Below are 16529 nucleotides of genomic sequence, written 5' to 3'. Positions count from 1 at the left end.
TATCAGAAATCCAACCAGATCCCTCACCTGACCCAGACCCAGCAATCCTCAGTCCCGTTCCTGTGTCAGTGACACTGCAGCCAATGAAGGGTGTGCAGTTTCCACTTTACCTGCAAATGGGCCAACGTATCCCAGAGGACAGGGCCATAAAGAGTCCGTGCCAGACTCTGCCCTGCGAAGGGACCAGTTTGGATTTCTGATAAGCACCAAACCTCAACTTTGACCCCAATCTCCAAGTCTTCCTCCCTTCACATCCCAGCATTTACAGCATCTGAATGATACTAAAGGAGTTCTTTGTCCATCTATTCTGCACCACACACAGCCAATTCACAGAGAATGCTCATTTCCACAAGTTAATTGGATAACAACCACGGATGATCTGCTGTATGGAGAAACATCTTGTATTGCTACCGACATACAGTCTGCTGTCTTTACATTTAATGAAATATTCATGCTTCTAACAGAAAACAGAAGAACTGTCAATTTCCCCCAACTTCATTTGCAGAATAAAAGACATTTTTGCAACGTAAGAAATACATCATAATGCAAGCAGCTCAAGCCGTAAGTCCAGGGAACATTTGAAGCCTAAGATTCTTGCATAAGGTATTATACAATTTAAAGTTCAAGTCTAAGTCAGTTCACAGTTGGGTCCAAAACAAACATACAAAGACGTTAGTACTGACCAAATGAGAGTTTATGGGAAGCCATAATAAATACAAAATAAATACAATCGCCAAGCCTAAATACAGCTGAATGGATCCGAGACCAGAGCTGTCTGTGGTGTGCAGTTCCCATGTGCACCAGTTTGCAATTCCTGACCGCTTGTTCAGCTACAAAGCACTGGCAACAAACATTTCAATGCTTGTCTCCATGGACAGGACGCCTTTCTGTTCAGACTATCCTCATTCCAATGTTATCTCCACCCTGGCTCTCTACCGGGCCACAAAACAACACGTCCCGTCTGAACACTCCTACAGCACTACGCAAGAGGGCCTTGTCAGCACAACTGCAGCAGGGCTTTTTATTGTTGTTGTTAGAACATTAACCAACTGCCTCATACTTAAAGTGGGAGTGAAAACCTCCTCTTTCAATTGAAAACGCAACGTAAAGCTCTACGTTCCTTCATGCTGTCTTTCCAGACAAGTCTTCACAACAGCTACAGTATTAAATTGATTGTGTGTAGTTGAAAGGAGGAAAACTATGTGGAAAAAAAATTTATAATCACTCTGTACAGCTAAGGCCAAAGACAATCTTAGTTCATTTAACTTTTGAGAAGGAGCAAAATGAAACTAAATCCGTACTTCTGTTCACAGCAGTCTCCTGCAGTGGGAAAGGAGCTTAAACAACAGTGCAGGTTATAGTTAACTTCCAGGCAATCGCTCTGAATTTAAACGCACACTAACATCACTCCTGTTCAGCAATACTTTTACTCCATCACTGCCAGAAATTAAAAGACCGTAGAGTTACTTCAGCCAGCCCTTGGCATCTTCTTGTAAAAGACTCCAAGGGTGGGGTGGCGGCTGCAGAGCTCTGGACCACATTTATCACGATCGCATCTTTAAATAAACAGAACACAGAAGAGAACCGAAAATAGTTGCTTAATCATTGCGTAATTAAATTCATACTGGTGACTGCACAAAAACAAAGGGCTCAATACTTTTAAGGCAGCTCATTCCAGACAGAAACAAAACCATTCATTGTAAATAAATAAAAAATTACAGGGGGTCATCTCCAACGTGCTTCACGATCGCCAAATTGGAATAGGATGAAAAAAAACTAAAACAATAAAAACAAACTGGCTATTCCCTATTAAATGTAAAATATATTACAATAAACAATTCAGAGAGCTTTTGCCCAAAGCACTGCTTATAAAAGAATAACCAGTTTGTTCAGCAAAGTCATCATACTTTTCCAGTGCGGCTATGACAGGAACGATGCAGTAAGACCTTTTGTAGATGTAATACGTCACTTAAAAACAATAACATTATTTGTCCCTTTTATCATTAATGCTGCGCATAGGGTGTCACTTGAAAGAAACAGTCTTTTTGTTTTAGGGTTTGCCGAGGCAAAGGCAGTACGTTTGTGTGCGAGTCTGTCAGTGTGTTCATACATCACATCAGTCTAATGAGCTGAACTCTACTCTGGCCTCAGTGCTTACTGAAGTTCAGAGGGTCTTTGGCAAAAAGCTAAAACTTTACTTATACCAGTAAGCAGATTGAGGCCTCCGAGACCAACAGACTACATATTGGATCTTTATGCATCCAGACTGTACAATTTCAGGACAAAGCAGACATTTAACACATTAGAGAAGTACATGAAGTAAAGAAAGCATCATATGATTTAATTGGACAATTAGAGAAGTCTGGCATTTTACAATCATTGAGTTTTATTGCTCAAAAGAATGGTGCAGGTGGGGATGCCCCAAAGCAGTTAATAATTAATATTTCTGAACTTTGTCTTGAGTCAATCATTCAGCAGTGAAATCACTTGCATTTTTGGGGAGGGATCAGAACAGTTCTTTTTTTGCTTTACATTCAATGTGATCAATCGTTGTTCATAAGAATACAGCATTATGAATGAGATCAAATGACATTTCAGCATACTGTAAAACTGTGGAGTGAGAAAAACAGTCAAGTAGATATTAGAATGAAATATAATAAATCACCTCCAGTAAACAAGCAAACAAATAATGACATCCTCAACTTGTCAAGAGTAAATGGACATGTGGATTGGTTACACATTATATGCAATGAGTCCAACGACCAATGATCACGTCTGCCGCTGAGGAATGGTGATGAACGAGGCTGTGTCCAGAAGCAGACATCGCAGTCACTGCCAGGGCCTCTCTGGAGATTAATGACAACTGACAGGCTGAAGCTCAGGGAAGAGCACTGGCCTTGCCTTATTACGAGATTCATTTCTCAGTAGATGTGATGAGCCACAACAAAAGGACGTTTGTGTGACCGAGTCTGGCCAGAACTGTCCCTGTCCCTGTCCCCTTCCCCACCAACACCAGACATGAAGGCATGAAAACACCTTCTGTATAAATGCAATCATAATGTACCCACCCATAGTCATAAGGCTTACCAGGATAAAATGTTGCCAGAAATGTATTAGTTCAAAGATTTTCTAGAAACTGTTTGTGCAAAGAGTATGAGGACTAAACCTGCTGCCCAGTCCAAACAAGGAACACAACAAAAAACTTCTGACAAAACACCATACAGAGGGAACTAAGTGCCAAGTGCACAGTCGGACTCCTTTAATCCCAATATGCTCCCAGTTCCCGTCAGATTAGAAGTCTTTGGATTAAGCTCTCAAATCACTGCTATTTTGCACTTTGGGTAACCCCAACTATTCCAAGTGTTATTCAAGAGGCATACCGTGGTCTGTGGAAGCGGTTCCCAAAGCCAGTGCTATGAGAATATACAAACGATGCAGCATAAATATGGTTACTGTAGGAACCAACGCAGGAGGAAACAAAAGAACAACATGCAGAAAAGCCATCGGTGGAGATCAGCGGTTAGCTGCATAACACCGACACAGTGAAGTAGTGAATAAGTGGAGTATGAAATGGGCTGCAATGCTCTGTATTGAATTCACTGAGATTAGCTACTTTCTGACAACAGTTAATTTTAGATATAATTTCAAACCACTCCCAATGCTAATAAGACCACAGCACAACAACTCGATTAACCAAGGCCAGACATTCAACAGATTCACAGATTTTCCCACAGTCAAGCCCCGTTAATAACTGCATCCCTTGACAGCACACACTGTGAACTTTCACTCCACTGTAGACTGTCTTGTCAGAGTACCTGCTGCAGTTATTCCCGCTTTCATCTCCAGCCAAAACCAAATTACAACCTAAACACCTTTCCATCAGATCAAGTGTCAGATACGAACAATCTGACTCATGTTGCCCTGCTGACAACGCAGAGAAATGGCCAAGTGGAAGGAGTGTTTACTTGAGGCTGCAGGTGAAAATGCAGCACAAGCCTCACCACCTGAAATTTGCTTGGGTTGCCATAAACACAGAAAAGCCTCTGTTAAAAAAAAAAATTATATATATATATATATATATATATATATACACACACACTCACCTAAAGGATTATTAGGAACACCTGTTCAATTTCTCATTAATGCAATTATCTAACCAACCAATCACATGGCAGTTGCTTCAATGCATTTAGGGGTGTGGTCCTGGTCAAGACAATCTCCTGAACTCCAAACTGAATGTCTGAATGGGAAAGAAAGGTGATTTAAGCCATTTTGAGCGTGGCATGTTTGTTGGTGCCAGACGGGCCGGTCTGAGTATTTCACAATCTGCTCAGTTACTAGGATTTTCACGCACAACCATTTCTGGGTTTACAAAGAATGGTGTGAAAAGGGAAAAACATCCAGTATGCGGCAGTCCTGTGGGCGAAAATGCCTTGTTGATGCTAGAGGTCAGAGGAGAATGGGCCGACTGATTCAAGCTGATAGAAGAGCAACTTTGACTGAAATAACCACTCGTTACAACCGAGGTATGCAGCAAAGCATTTGTGAAGCCACAACACGTACAACCTTGAGGCAGATGGGCTACAACAGCAGAAGACCCCACCGGGTACCACTCATCTCCACTACAAATAGGAAAAAGAGGCTACAATTTGCACAAGCTCACCAAAATTGGACAGTTGAAGACTGGAAAAATGTTGCCTGGTCTGATGAGTCTCGATTTCTGTTGAGACATTCAGATGGTAGAGTCAGAATTTGGCGTAAACAGAATGAGAACATGGATCCATCATGCCTTGTTACCACTGTGCAGGCTGGTGGTGGTGGTGTAATGGTGTGGGGGATGTTTTCTTGGCACACTTTAGGCCCCTTAGTGCCAATTGGGCATCGTTTAAATGCCACGGCCTACCTGAGCATTGTTTCTGACCATGTCCATCCCTTTATGACCACCATGTACCCATCCTCTGATGGCTACTTCCAGCAGGATAATGCACCATGTCACAAAGGTCGAATCATTTCAAATTGGTTTCTTGAACATGACAATGAGTTCACTGTACTAAACTGGCCCCCACAGTCACCAGATCTCAACCCAATAGAGCATCTTTGGGATGTGGTGGAACGGGAGCTTCGTGCCCTGGATGTGCATCCCACAAATCTCCATCAACTGCAAGATGTTGGCCCATATTGATAGGATAGCATGTCTAAAGAATGCTTTCAGCACCTTGTTGAATCAATGCCACGTAGAATGAAGGCAGTTCTGAAGGCGAAAGGGGGTCAAACACAGTATTAGTATGGTGTTCCTAATAATCCTTTAGGTGAGTGTGTGTGTGTGTATATTATATATATATATATATATATATATATATATATATATATATATATATATATATATAATTATTATTCTGTTTGGAGACACGTGTAAGCTTGTGTGAAATGTTACACGTCGGTGTTGAGGAAAAGGTTTTACACACACCCACATGGACCCTCACAGAGTGGACTGAACCTGCCCTCTTTAGTGCATAACAGCAGGGCAAGGAGATCGCTTTGTAAAATTAGTCACTTTTCCTACATTAATTGATTCATTGTCACATCTGAACTGTGAAAACCTTGCGTTTCATAGTAGCATAACTGCACTTGCCGACTCACTACCAGTAGAATGACAACTGAAAAAAACCACACACACAATGGAAGTTTCTGTCCAGGGTAAAAGAGCTAAGCCCAAACTAGTGAGCTGTTATTCCAGTGAATTGTAGGTTTGGCCTCAAAACACACACACACATACATAAGAACATAAGAAAGTTTACAAACAAGAGGAGGCCATTCGACCCATCGTGCTCGTTTGGTGTCCATTAATAACTAAGTGATCCAAGGATCCTATCTAGTCTATTTTTAAATGTTCCCAAATTTTCAGCATCTACCACATCACTGGGGAGTTTGTTCTAGATTGTGACGACTCTCTGTGTGAAGAAGCGTCTCTTGTTTTCAGTTTTGAATGCCTTGATGCCCAATTTCCATTTGTGTCCCCGGGTGCGTGTGTCATTGCTGATCTGGAAAAGCTCCTCTGGTTTGTTACACACATACATGGGACTAAAAACAGAGGAATGCATCAGGTCCAAAAAACACCACAAACTGCCCAGCTGGACCCAAACAAATCCAGAAATATAGCATCTTTCTAATAGGACTTCAAGGTACCCTACCTGGACAAAAGACTGATCACACAAACATTAAAAAGGGTTGATTGAAGATTATGAAGTCTAATTCAAAATGTGGCAAAGTACTTTTAAGGGCATTACGAATTATTGTGTTATTTACCATGGTATTACTGGGATCTAAAATTAAATTTGATGTAAAAAAAATATATATATAAAAACCACAATTGTGCGAATGAAGGAATGGAGTTAAATGATGTACACAAGTGTGCTGCTGAGGCACTAGCCTATACCTCCAAGCCAGGAGGTGAGGGTGCATGCCAATTGATTGTAATTGGATAATGGATCACAACCACTCAGCAGATGCAAACGATGTGTTAAATAGTTTGGCCTTTATCAGCTGAAAAGGCTGACAAAGCCAATCGGGAAGCATGTCCATTGGAATTCTTGTTAGCTTAGGTTTTGAATTGAACACCATGATTAAGAATCAATTAGAATTCCTTTTGAGTCTGGTCCTCTTCTGATATAGACTTTTTTTGGGGGCTACACACTGCAATGTGTTTTTCCGTTTTGCTAAGAGACAAAGCAGAGACAAAAATCCTGGCACAACCCTCCTCCCGAGACACAATGGGATGGGAAAACCTTTAACCTTGCAAGTTTCAAATGTGGTCGGAGAGAAATGTGCTTTTCTTAAGGACAGAATTGTGGCAGCAGATACCCATGTGCATGTGGGATAGAAAAATAAATAAATTACAAATCGAAATGATTCAGATCAAAGCGTTTAATCCAGAAGGTCATCATCACCCACATATGCGTAGAACCAGAAATAGTTTTAGCTCATTCTTGGCTCAAAATTCAGAAAAAATAAATAAAAAGATTCTGACCATTGTTTTACAGAGCAACAGAGGTGGGGAAACTGAGTCACTTTGGGGGCTTAGCAAGTAAGTTTTGCCTTGATCCTGCTGTATAAACACTGATAGAAATGGTATGTCCCCAGCAGGTAGCTTCAAATGAACACCACTGTTATTGTTATTACTGCTCTACGGTCTACAGGATCTATGTCAACAAATGACAGACGGACAGTTTTCAAAGCAGAATTTGGTGGTTAGAAAATCTTTAATGAACTTGAAAAGAAAGCACAACAAATGCCAAAGCTCTGGGGCAAGAAAAGAACTGCATTACATCCACTAGCCCAGCCAAAAAGATGAAACGGTAATTCACCTTATGGGAAAACTATTGTCTAAATCTGACCATGTCTAAAATGCACCGAAGTGCCTACTTTAATACCACGAGAAGTCTCTTGTTTCTACGGTCTTGCAACTCTCACAATAAGCATCAATACCCCACTGAAATGTGCAATGCCATTAGGCTCGTTTAGGGCTTTAAATCTCTCACGTCTGGCTGAAGTCCAGCACCGGGATGTCAGCGCTTTGCAACAGTCACTCATTTTAAACCTTTATTACAGGTATGCCTTAAATTACCATCAGGGCACAATTCGTTTTCATGGACCACTTTAAAGCACACCGATTCAACCTTTCATTATATTACATTAGGCAGCTATAAAACTTAATTTCTTTAGCTACATTTATTTATTTATTTATCCCCTCCCCATTGTAAGTTAACCACCAGAAAATCTATTTGCCAAAGCATGAGTTTGTTACTGGTTCAGTCGGAAGAAGGTTACTCAGCCTGAAGGCTTTGCAATCATTAATGGCTCTCTGGGGTCTGAAGTATGCATTTTGATTTCAGTTCAAAGTAATCCCAGTGAAAGGTGTTATGGGTACCCCAATTTTAAAACCATTACAAAGCTCTCAATTTCCTTTTATGCCTGAATATCACATTGCAACCGTTTCTCACTCTGAAGCTCCGGATCTCTAATTCGCATATATGGTTTACGGATTGTTTAATATGTGCCACAACAGCTTTCTGCATTTTCGTGTTCGGTTTTGTTTTCTTAATAACGGCCAGTGTGATGCACTGAAATTCAAGAGTACACTTGCGATAAACACAACAGTGCAGGTCTGTTTGATCATTTGGAGTACCAAGCAATAGGGGACAGTGTGAAAAGATGACTTGGCAGCACAGGTTTCGTAAGACGCATCGAAGCAAAGGAAGGAATCGACTGGATATAGAATACCCTGGAAATCAACCCAGTTAGCATTGCATTGTGATGCATTGCAGCTGCAGCAAATGTCTTACAAATACCTTAAAATATTCGTACAGGGTCAATCCACCTTTACTAGAAGAGGGAAGCTCCTTTCTCACAATCTCGCAAAGAGCTCTTAAAAATGCACCGCAGGCCGATTGCCTTGGTGTTTTCGACATCAACAGCAGCAGAAAGTTCTTGGCATGTCCCTAGGGAGGGGGGGGGAGGTTTTCACTCACCAAGAGCACATTCCAAGCCACTGCACCACAGGACAGAGGAAAATAGCCCCTGAACAATCTGAAGTGATCCGTAAAAATAGTTGAATGAGTTGATGGACGGATTGAGTTAGGGGCTGGCCATGGCAAAGTCCAGCAATGGAATCAAGTGTTTGAAAACTGTGCCGTCCACAACACATCCTAACGTAAGTGTGTAAACATTTTGGCGAGACTTCATGAAACAAAAACCTGCGAAAGCGTTCCAGATCGAGCTCAGAAAACAGAACGACTCAATTCTTCTAAAACAAAAGGAAACTTATTATTTCTATATCCAACTTCCCCCTTCACACCGCTATCACTTCCCACATCTTGTGTGTTTGTGGTGTGGCCTGTGCAGTGATTAATGTATTCCAAGGGTTTAAAATTGGTTGTTGGGGGATTCTACAGTATATCATAGCAGAATTTACTGCTGGCGACTGGAACTGTGCCAAAAAAAATCAAGTTATTCAAAGTATTTCAAGTTTCTCAAAAAAAAAAAAAAAAAAAAAGCAGTTGCAGTGTGTTACCCAGCTTTCTGTTTTTTGTACAAGACCATTTCTTTGAAAGTTTTCCATCAAATAAGCACAACGTCACTATCAATTTAAAGGATCTTTTTCTGAGTCAGGGGAAATAATGTTGGGAAACAAGTGAATCTAACAAACTGAACAAGCACATGAAAATGCTAGGATTCCTGGAATAGATCAAAGGTCTTGGGGGTTGAGTCTTTAAATCACCTAAACTGACATAGCAGCTGATACAAGACTTGGTTCACCATTTGCAGAAAATGTAAATGCTTCATTGGAAGCCAAGACTGAAAACATTGCCACGCCCCCCCACCCCTGTACTACACAACATTATCAAATGGTTTTGGAAATTTAAAACTGCAGACTTTGGCTTAACAAACTGAATAAAACCCAAGTTGTTTGCTTTTGTGAAATTCAGAGTGCAAAACCAGTATTGATATTAGATAAAAACATACCTTAAGGGTGTGAAACACAGATTTGAATTTAGGCCTTATGCAAGTGTTAACCTGCACCTGTTAGATCATGCCCAGCACTTCTGTCCTACTGAAGACTTACGGTTTGATGACACGAAATGTTTGGCACAGTGTATCGACATATTTTATTAACCTCTAATGCTGCACAAAACAAGTGACTATTCAGATGCTTTCTGAAAGGTGTACACAATGAAACTGGCTGAGGTGCTTGTCGCCACCAGAGAATGCAGGGATTAATCAGGATTGTGTGAAGAAATGAGAGTAACTGATTCAGCTGGTGACTGACCCAAGGAATTCTTCTGACAAGCATGTTTTTAGGATGTGTGTGCATCTTCTCCGCAAAATGCTAAAGTGTTTTTCATTCAAATGCTCTATTATGCACTTTCTTCAACCACAAGAATTCCTCAGAAGGCCAACTCGCTGAAACCACTTCATTTCACAATACCTGACTGCATTTTGAAGATTGTTGGTCAGCTTTTTTAAAACAAACAGGCAGAGCATGCAAGTGACTAAACTGTGCATGCAGAGTTTGCAGGACCTTAAAGGAAATTAAACTCTGCAGACTGAATATTGCATAGTATTTGTAAATAAAAATCTACCCGATATCTAAACTTAAATGTAACATTGCAGCCACTTTGTTATGCAAAGCGATTACATTGTCTAAGTTAAATACAATCATTCTACAAACACATCAACATCATTTAAACATGCTCTAAATAACCCACCAGTAAATCACAAGTATACATGCAGAGTAGAAACATTTAATCAATTCAAACAAATGGGGTCATGAGCAGCTACTTTTTATTTGTTATCTAACAGTCTAGGGCTGCTTCTGAGAAACAGATGAACATTGAAGACAAAAATGGCAGGTTGATCTGGGGGACAGGTGAGGAAATATTTGGCATCATTATCAAAATGACAGTATTCTGTATAATTTTGAATTTGGGATGGCTAAACTTGCTCTCAACTTCAGACAGGGTGGATGGAAAGATGACACTGAAATGTTAGCAAAGTGTGAAACAAAGGAGGGAAGTGAACTCTGATATAGATGTGCCATTTTAAACAGACCTCGTAAGAAGCATTTCATATGTATTTGAATTGAAGAGCAATTACTGTGCACAGCTGGTTTCTCAATGTATAGCTGTTAAGTCACTTGGTCTTTGTATACCAAAACCAATTAGATTTAATTTGGCAAACCTGCCTCAAAGAAGAAAAAATAATGCAGAGGTCATTGCAATCCAGCACAAACGATACTGACAGCCAGTGGCTAGCATACCTTTACCAACTACACTGTGAAAAACAAGCATGATGCACAAAGGTGCGACTTACAGTGGGCCTACAGTGTATAACAAATACAATTATGGAGGTGTGCCCAGTTTCAACTATTTTATTTACATCGTAGAGGAAGCAGATATTTGACAGCCCAATACATGTAAATGAATTGTAAAATACGGCATTTTAAGGGGGTTTTACTTCAATGTAAGTAATCAATAGATAACTCACAGGAGTACTAAAACTGCCACTAGATGAGTACATTATATGTAGCACTTTGTAAAGACAAAAGAGTGCTCTCTCTCTCTCATATATAGATATAGATATGCACACAATCCTTTCTTCAGGGAGAAATAGGGTCCAGTCAATCAAAGCTGCGCAGGGGAGCTGGGCACAGTATTCAACTGACGCTTCCTCTGTCAATCTGCTGAATTAAGATGTTGTCTGCCCCCGTCCCCCCGTCCCCCCGTCCCCCCGCTTAATGAATGCGCGCCTAACTGCACATCGCCCCGGCGCCCAGACCCGCCACCGCCGCACGACTGTCCGGCAGCAGAAACGCATGAGCTCCGCAGCCACAGACCCGGCGCACACGCACGATCTCAGTCCGTTTTGACACTACAGTCCCTGGCTTTGCCCCCCGCCGACCCGCCCTGGGTTTCACCGAGCCTCAACCGCTGCGACACCGGCAACTCTCAATAATCATAATAAAAGGACAAACCCGTCACACCCTTTTGAAGACAAAGTGCATCGATTCCCGTCTGCACACACAGGGAGATGGGACCAGACACGTCGCTGCACCGGCCGCTGAACGAGCCCACGTCCGCCAGGCAGCCGGGCTGTTTGCGGGGCCGCTGGCGCATCTGTCGGGCTGTGGACGGGGGACCCCAGGTCTCTGATTTGAGGAGCCGCGGGGAAAGACGTGCCCAGCGCCCGTGGAGCCGCGCCGCCAGATCAGCACCGGGATTGCATTGTGCTGGACAGACCTGCGGCGGCTGGCACGCCGGGGACCTCATGCACTTGTTCCCCGCTGTGGTTGTCCGACATTAATAACAACACGATCTTCATAAGAATCAACCCCTGATCAGCTTGATCTGCCGCTCTCGTTATATATGTATAATACACATAAATAACAGCGCAATTTACGCGCTACAGGTATTAAATCGAAATAAGTTGCCGTGTCGGCCTCCCTCTCCCACCCCCACTCCTCCTCCACCCCTCCACCCCTCCTCTTCCAGCTTCCTACAGGGATTTCTCGCTTATCCCCGGTGCGGCCTGCGCCTCCTGCCCGGCCCGGGGACTCACCTCGGTGGGCTGGCTGATCTCGAACAGGTCGAGCCGGTTGGCGTTCCAGTGGTTGATGATGTCGGCGAGCTTCCGCCGCTCCTCCTCCCGGCTCCCCGACATTCCCGGTGCCGAGTGACAAATCCTACAGGAAAATGAAAATAAAACTCCCTTTGTCCACAGAAAATAACTCCGTAATGGGGACCACGAATACACGCAGGATTGGCGCTGTGTGGAGCGGGTCCTGGAGTCTGCGCCTCTCCGACTATTTCCGTGTCTCCTGCTCGGTCTCCGGCGGCTCTGGTCGCTCCTCTCCGGGAAGAGCTGCGTCTGGGTGTGCGCCGCTGCGTCCCTCCCCCTCGGCCCGGCCGCTAACCAATGGATACAGATCATGCGGGAACACGCAACATTTAAAGGAACTCTTTTCTTTTTCTGCCTTTCTTTCCTAAAAATTAAACTTGTGTGCATCATTATAATTATTTATATCATTGCACACACACACGTTACTTATTTGAATCGTACAGCTTTACTATGTAAACAATGTAAACTGCACATGTACAGTGAGGGAAAAAAGTATTTGATCCCCTGCTGATTTTGTGCATTTGCCCACTGACAAAGAAATGATCAGTCTATAATTTTAATGGTAGGTGTATTTTAACAGTGAGAGACAGAATAACAACAAAACAATCCAGAAAAACGCATTTCAAAAAAGTTATAAATTGATTTGCATGTTAATGAGGGAAATAAGTATTTGATCCCCTATCAATCAGCAAGATTTCTGGCTCCCAGGTGTCTTTTATACAGGTAACGAGCTGAGATTAGGAGCACTCTCTTAAAGGGATAAACCTGTATAAAAGACACCTGTCCACAGAAGCAATCAATCAATCAGATTCCAAACTCTCCACCATGGCCAAGACCAAAGAGCTGTCCAAGGATGTCAGGGACAAGATTGTAGACCTACACAAGGCTGGAATGGGCTACAAGACCATCGCCAAGCAGCTTGGTGAGAAGGTGACAACAGTTGGTGCGATTATTCGCAAATGGAAGAAACACAAAATAACTGTCAGTCTCCCTCGGTCTGGGGCTTCATGCAAGATCTCACCTCGTGGAGTTTCAATGATCATGAGAACGGTGAGGAATCAGCCCAGAACTACACGGGAGGATCTTGTTAATGATCTCAAGGCAGCTGGGACCATAGTCACCAAGAAAACAATTGGTAACACACTACGCCGTGAAGGACTGAAATCCTGCAGCGCCCGCAAGGTCCCCCTGCTCAAGAAAGCACATGTACAGGCCCGTCTGAAGTTTGCCAATGAACATCTGAATGATTCAGAGGAGAACTGGGTGAAAGTGTTGTGATCAGATGAGACCAAAATCGAGCTCTTTGGCATCAACTCAACTCGCCGTGTTTTGAGGAGGAGGAATGACCCCAAGAACACCATCCCCACCGTCAAACATGGAGGTGGAAACATTATGCTTTGGGGGTGTTTTTCTGCTAAGGGGACAGGACAACTGCACCGCATCAAAGGGACGATGGACGGAGCCATGTACTGTCAAATCTTGGGTGAGAACCTCCTTCCCTCAGCCAAGGCATTGAAAATGGGTCGTGGATGGATATTCCAGCATGACAATGACCCAAAACACACAGCCAAGGCAACAAAGGAGTGGCTCAAGAAGAAGCACATTAAGGTCCTGGAGTGGCCTAGCCAGTCTCCAGACCTTAATCCCATAGAAACTCTGTGGAGGGAGCTGAAGGTTCGAGTTGCCAAACGTCAACCTCGAAACCTTAATGACTTGGAGAGAATCTGCAAAGAGGAGTGGGACAAAATCCCTCCTGAGATGTGTGCAAACCTGGTGGCCAACTACAAGAAACGTCTGACCTCTGTGATTGCCAACAAGGGTTTTGCCACCAAGTACTAAGTCGAAGGGGTCAAATACTTATTTCCCTCATTAACATGCAAATCAGTTTATAACTTTTTTGAAATGCGTTTTTCTGGATTTTTTGTTGTTGTTATTCTGTCTCTCACTGTTAAAATACACCTACCATTAAAATTATTGATTGATCATTTCTTTGTCAGTGGGCAAACGTACAAAATCAGCAGGGGATCAAATACTTTTTTCCCTCACTGTATGCTATTGAATTGTGTTATTTGTCTAAATGGCAATATAAAGGATAATATAAATAAAACAGCTAAAACAATAGAATATGTATGCAGTAACATAACAGCAGCAAAAACATACACAACAAAGTATATAGAGAAATCAATCCCATTTAGGTATGACTCCATAATATATGGACGCATTTATTATTGGATTTTGTTTCTTGGCAGTCACCCTTATCCCTTATGGGGTTGTAGCCATTGCTGTGGTGCAAATAGTCCAGAGACTATAACAGCCTGAAAAGTGCATCTCCCATTGAAAGGGGAGTCCAGATTTGCCAGGTGAAAATATTTATCATTTCTGAAGCCTTGAGCCAAGAAGACCTCGGGGCAATTGGGTTGCACTACTGCCAGGAACTGACCAAATAATTGCAAATTACGCATTCGAGATCAACACAGTGGCCAAGGGCAGAGGACACACACAGCAGCTTGTTAATTTAAATAGGGCTTACTTTGCACGGAGAGAGATGGGTGTCGGAAGTAGACTGCCCGGTTATCGTGGGGGGGTTTCATAGAGTCTCACCGTCACTAATATTGCTACATCTGATTTGTGTTTCTCTGTATAACTCTTTGATTTGTTTTGATTGTTATCTGTGTGGTGTATTTCTAATCCTCTGCCTCTGCAGTTGTAACCAGAACAGTTTTTCATTGACATTTAACTACAACCAATACAGTCTGCAGTACAGTACAGTACAGTGTACTATTAGGGCAAAGTCCATAGGTTTCTCTAGAGCATCAAACTAGACAGTCAAAATGAAATCAGAAAATAATGATCTATAACAAGTATTTCACCAAAACTTGCAATGACTAACTATGCAAAAAATATGGCTACATTCTGGCTGTCACTTAGGACACTTTATGTCCTGTATGATATGTTTTGGTCGCATATGATACTTTTTAGTTACGTATAACACATTTTGCTCCCCTATGACACTTTTAATGTATGGCATTGTATTTTTGGTCACACAGGACACTTTCCAGTTATCTTGTACTACACTTTGCTTGCTTCCTTACACAAATACATCAATGCATTGACTTGGGCCCTGCTTTGGAGAGAAAGCAGAATTGAAATGCAAAAGTAATTACCGGCTATGAGAAGAGCAAGTCTGAAACAAGCCTAAAACACTTTACGGTCTATAATTTACACCTCTACAAATCTATGATAAATATTTGAATAAAACCCTTAAAGTGAATTGTGTACATCAGAACCATGCACAAACCAGATGTCTTAGTTATAAATATTTGTGTTTTCTAAAAGCCTTTGGCATCCAATTTCCTGTGACATTAAGCAGATGTGTGTGAACCACATTAATCAGTTATAAAGTGTATTATTTAAATGAAGTTGGAGAATTAATATATATTTTTGGTTTAGTTTTAACATTTTTACAAAACTACCTCCCCTCTCTCTCTGTAGTTGAACAAGGGAGCAGCCATATAATTACCAAGCACATTACAAATCAAAGGTACTATAATGCTTTCAGTCTTATAAAGATATGCTTTTTATTATTATTATTATTATTATTATTATTATTATTATTATTATTATTATTATTATTATTTTTGTCATTTAGCTGACGCTCTTATCCAGGGCGACTTACATTTGTACCCATTTATACATTCAGACAGAAGTATATTCAGCCCCATCTGCAAAGATCAGGTTGACAACCTCACTTGCATAACAAAATGACAGACATCAAATAGCTCTAGATTTTGAATTACAAAGAAAAATACTTGAATGCAGCGTGAAACAGAATCACTTGTACATTTGTACTTGTATTTGTCAGTAGCAAAGGGCACCCAAAGTGAAGCCTAAAGTCTTAACTTGACACATGTGTTCCGCGTGTCCTTGGAGCTGACAGCAGTCCAGTGTCTGAGCCGGATATGGATAATTTGCTATAGGGACAAAAACAAAGAAATCTGCAAGAAATCCCCCCCTGCCACACACACACACACACACACACTAATAACATACAATTTAACCCTCAGTCATATCAGACACAGTTCAGTGCATGTGTTTGTGTGAGTGTAGATGTACATATGAGGCTGTGCAGTGTGTGTGTGTGATGTATATGCATGTGTTTGTGCGTATTTTGACTATATCAAGTGATCCATATAATGATTCATTCCACAGATGGAAATCAAAGGATTATAGACACCTCTAACACAATTGAGATGGCAGTAGCGATGCAGACCTGTCCGAATACACACACACTTAAGGGCAGGATTCAGACCAAAGCAGCTCTCCCAGTTTTCTGCAGTCTTAGGCTCGGTCAGTCT

At 41.8% G+C, this 16529-nt stretch overlaps 1 protein-coding gene across 15 annotated transcripts in view; it reads right to left on the bottom strand.

Annotated features, from left to right (window-relative positions):
- afdna (afadin, adherens junction formation factor a) overlaps positions 1–12405 on the bottom strand; it is a 93967-nt gene extending 81562 nt beyond the window's left edge. For all 15 annotated transcript variants that reach the window (XM_066697478.1, XM_066697472.1, XM_066697476.1 and 12 more), the window contains exon 1: positions 12115–12405. In XM_066697478.1, the coding sequence (XP_066553575.1) occupies positions 12115–12216 (102 nt within the window). In that variant the 5' untranslated portion in view covers positions 12217–12405. The remainder of the gene's footprint in view (positions 1–12114) is intronic.
- Between the last annotated feature and the right edge of the window lie 4124 nt (positions 12406–16529).

The sequence above is a fragment of the Amia ocellicauda genome, chromosome 1 (genome assembly GCF_036373705.1).
Source record: "Amia ocellicauda isolate fAmiCal2 chromosome 1, fAmiCal2.hap1, whole genome shotgun sequence".
In the NCBI taxonomy this organism is placed as follows: domain Eukaryota; kingdom Metazoa; phylum Chordata; class Actinopteri; order Amiiformes; family Amiidae; genus Amia; species Amia ocellicauda.
This window is presented reverse-complemented; position numbering and strand designations above follow the sequence as displayed.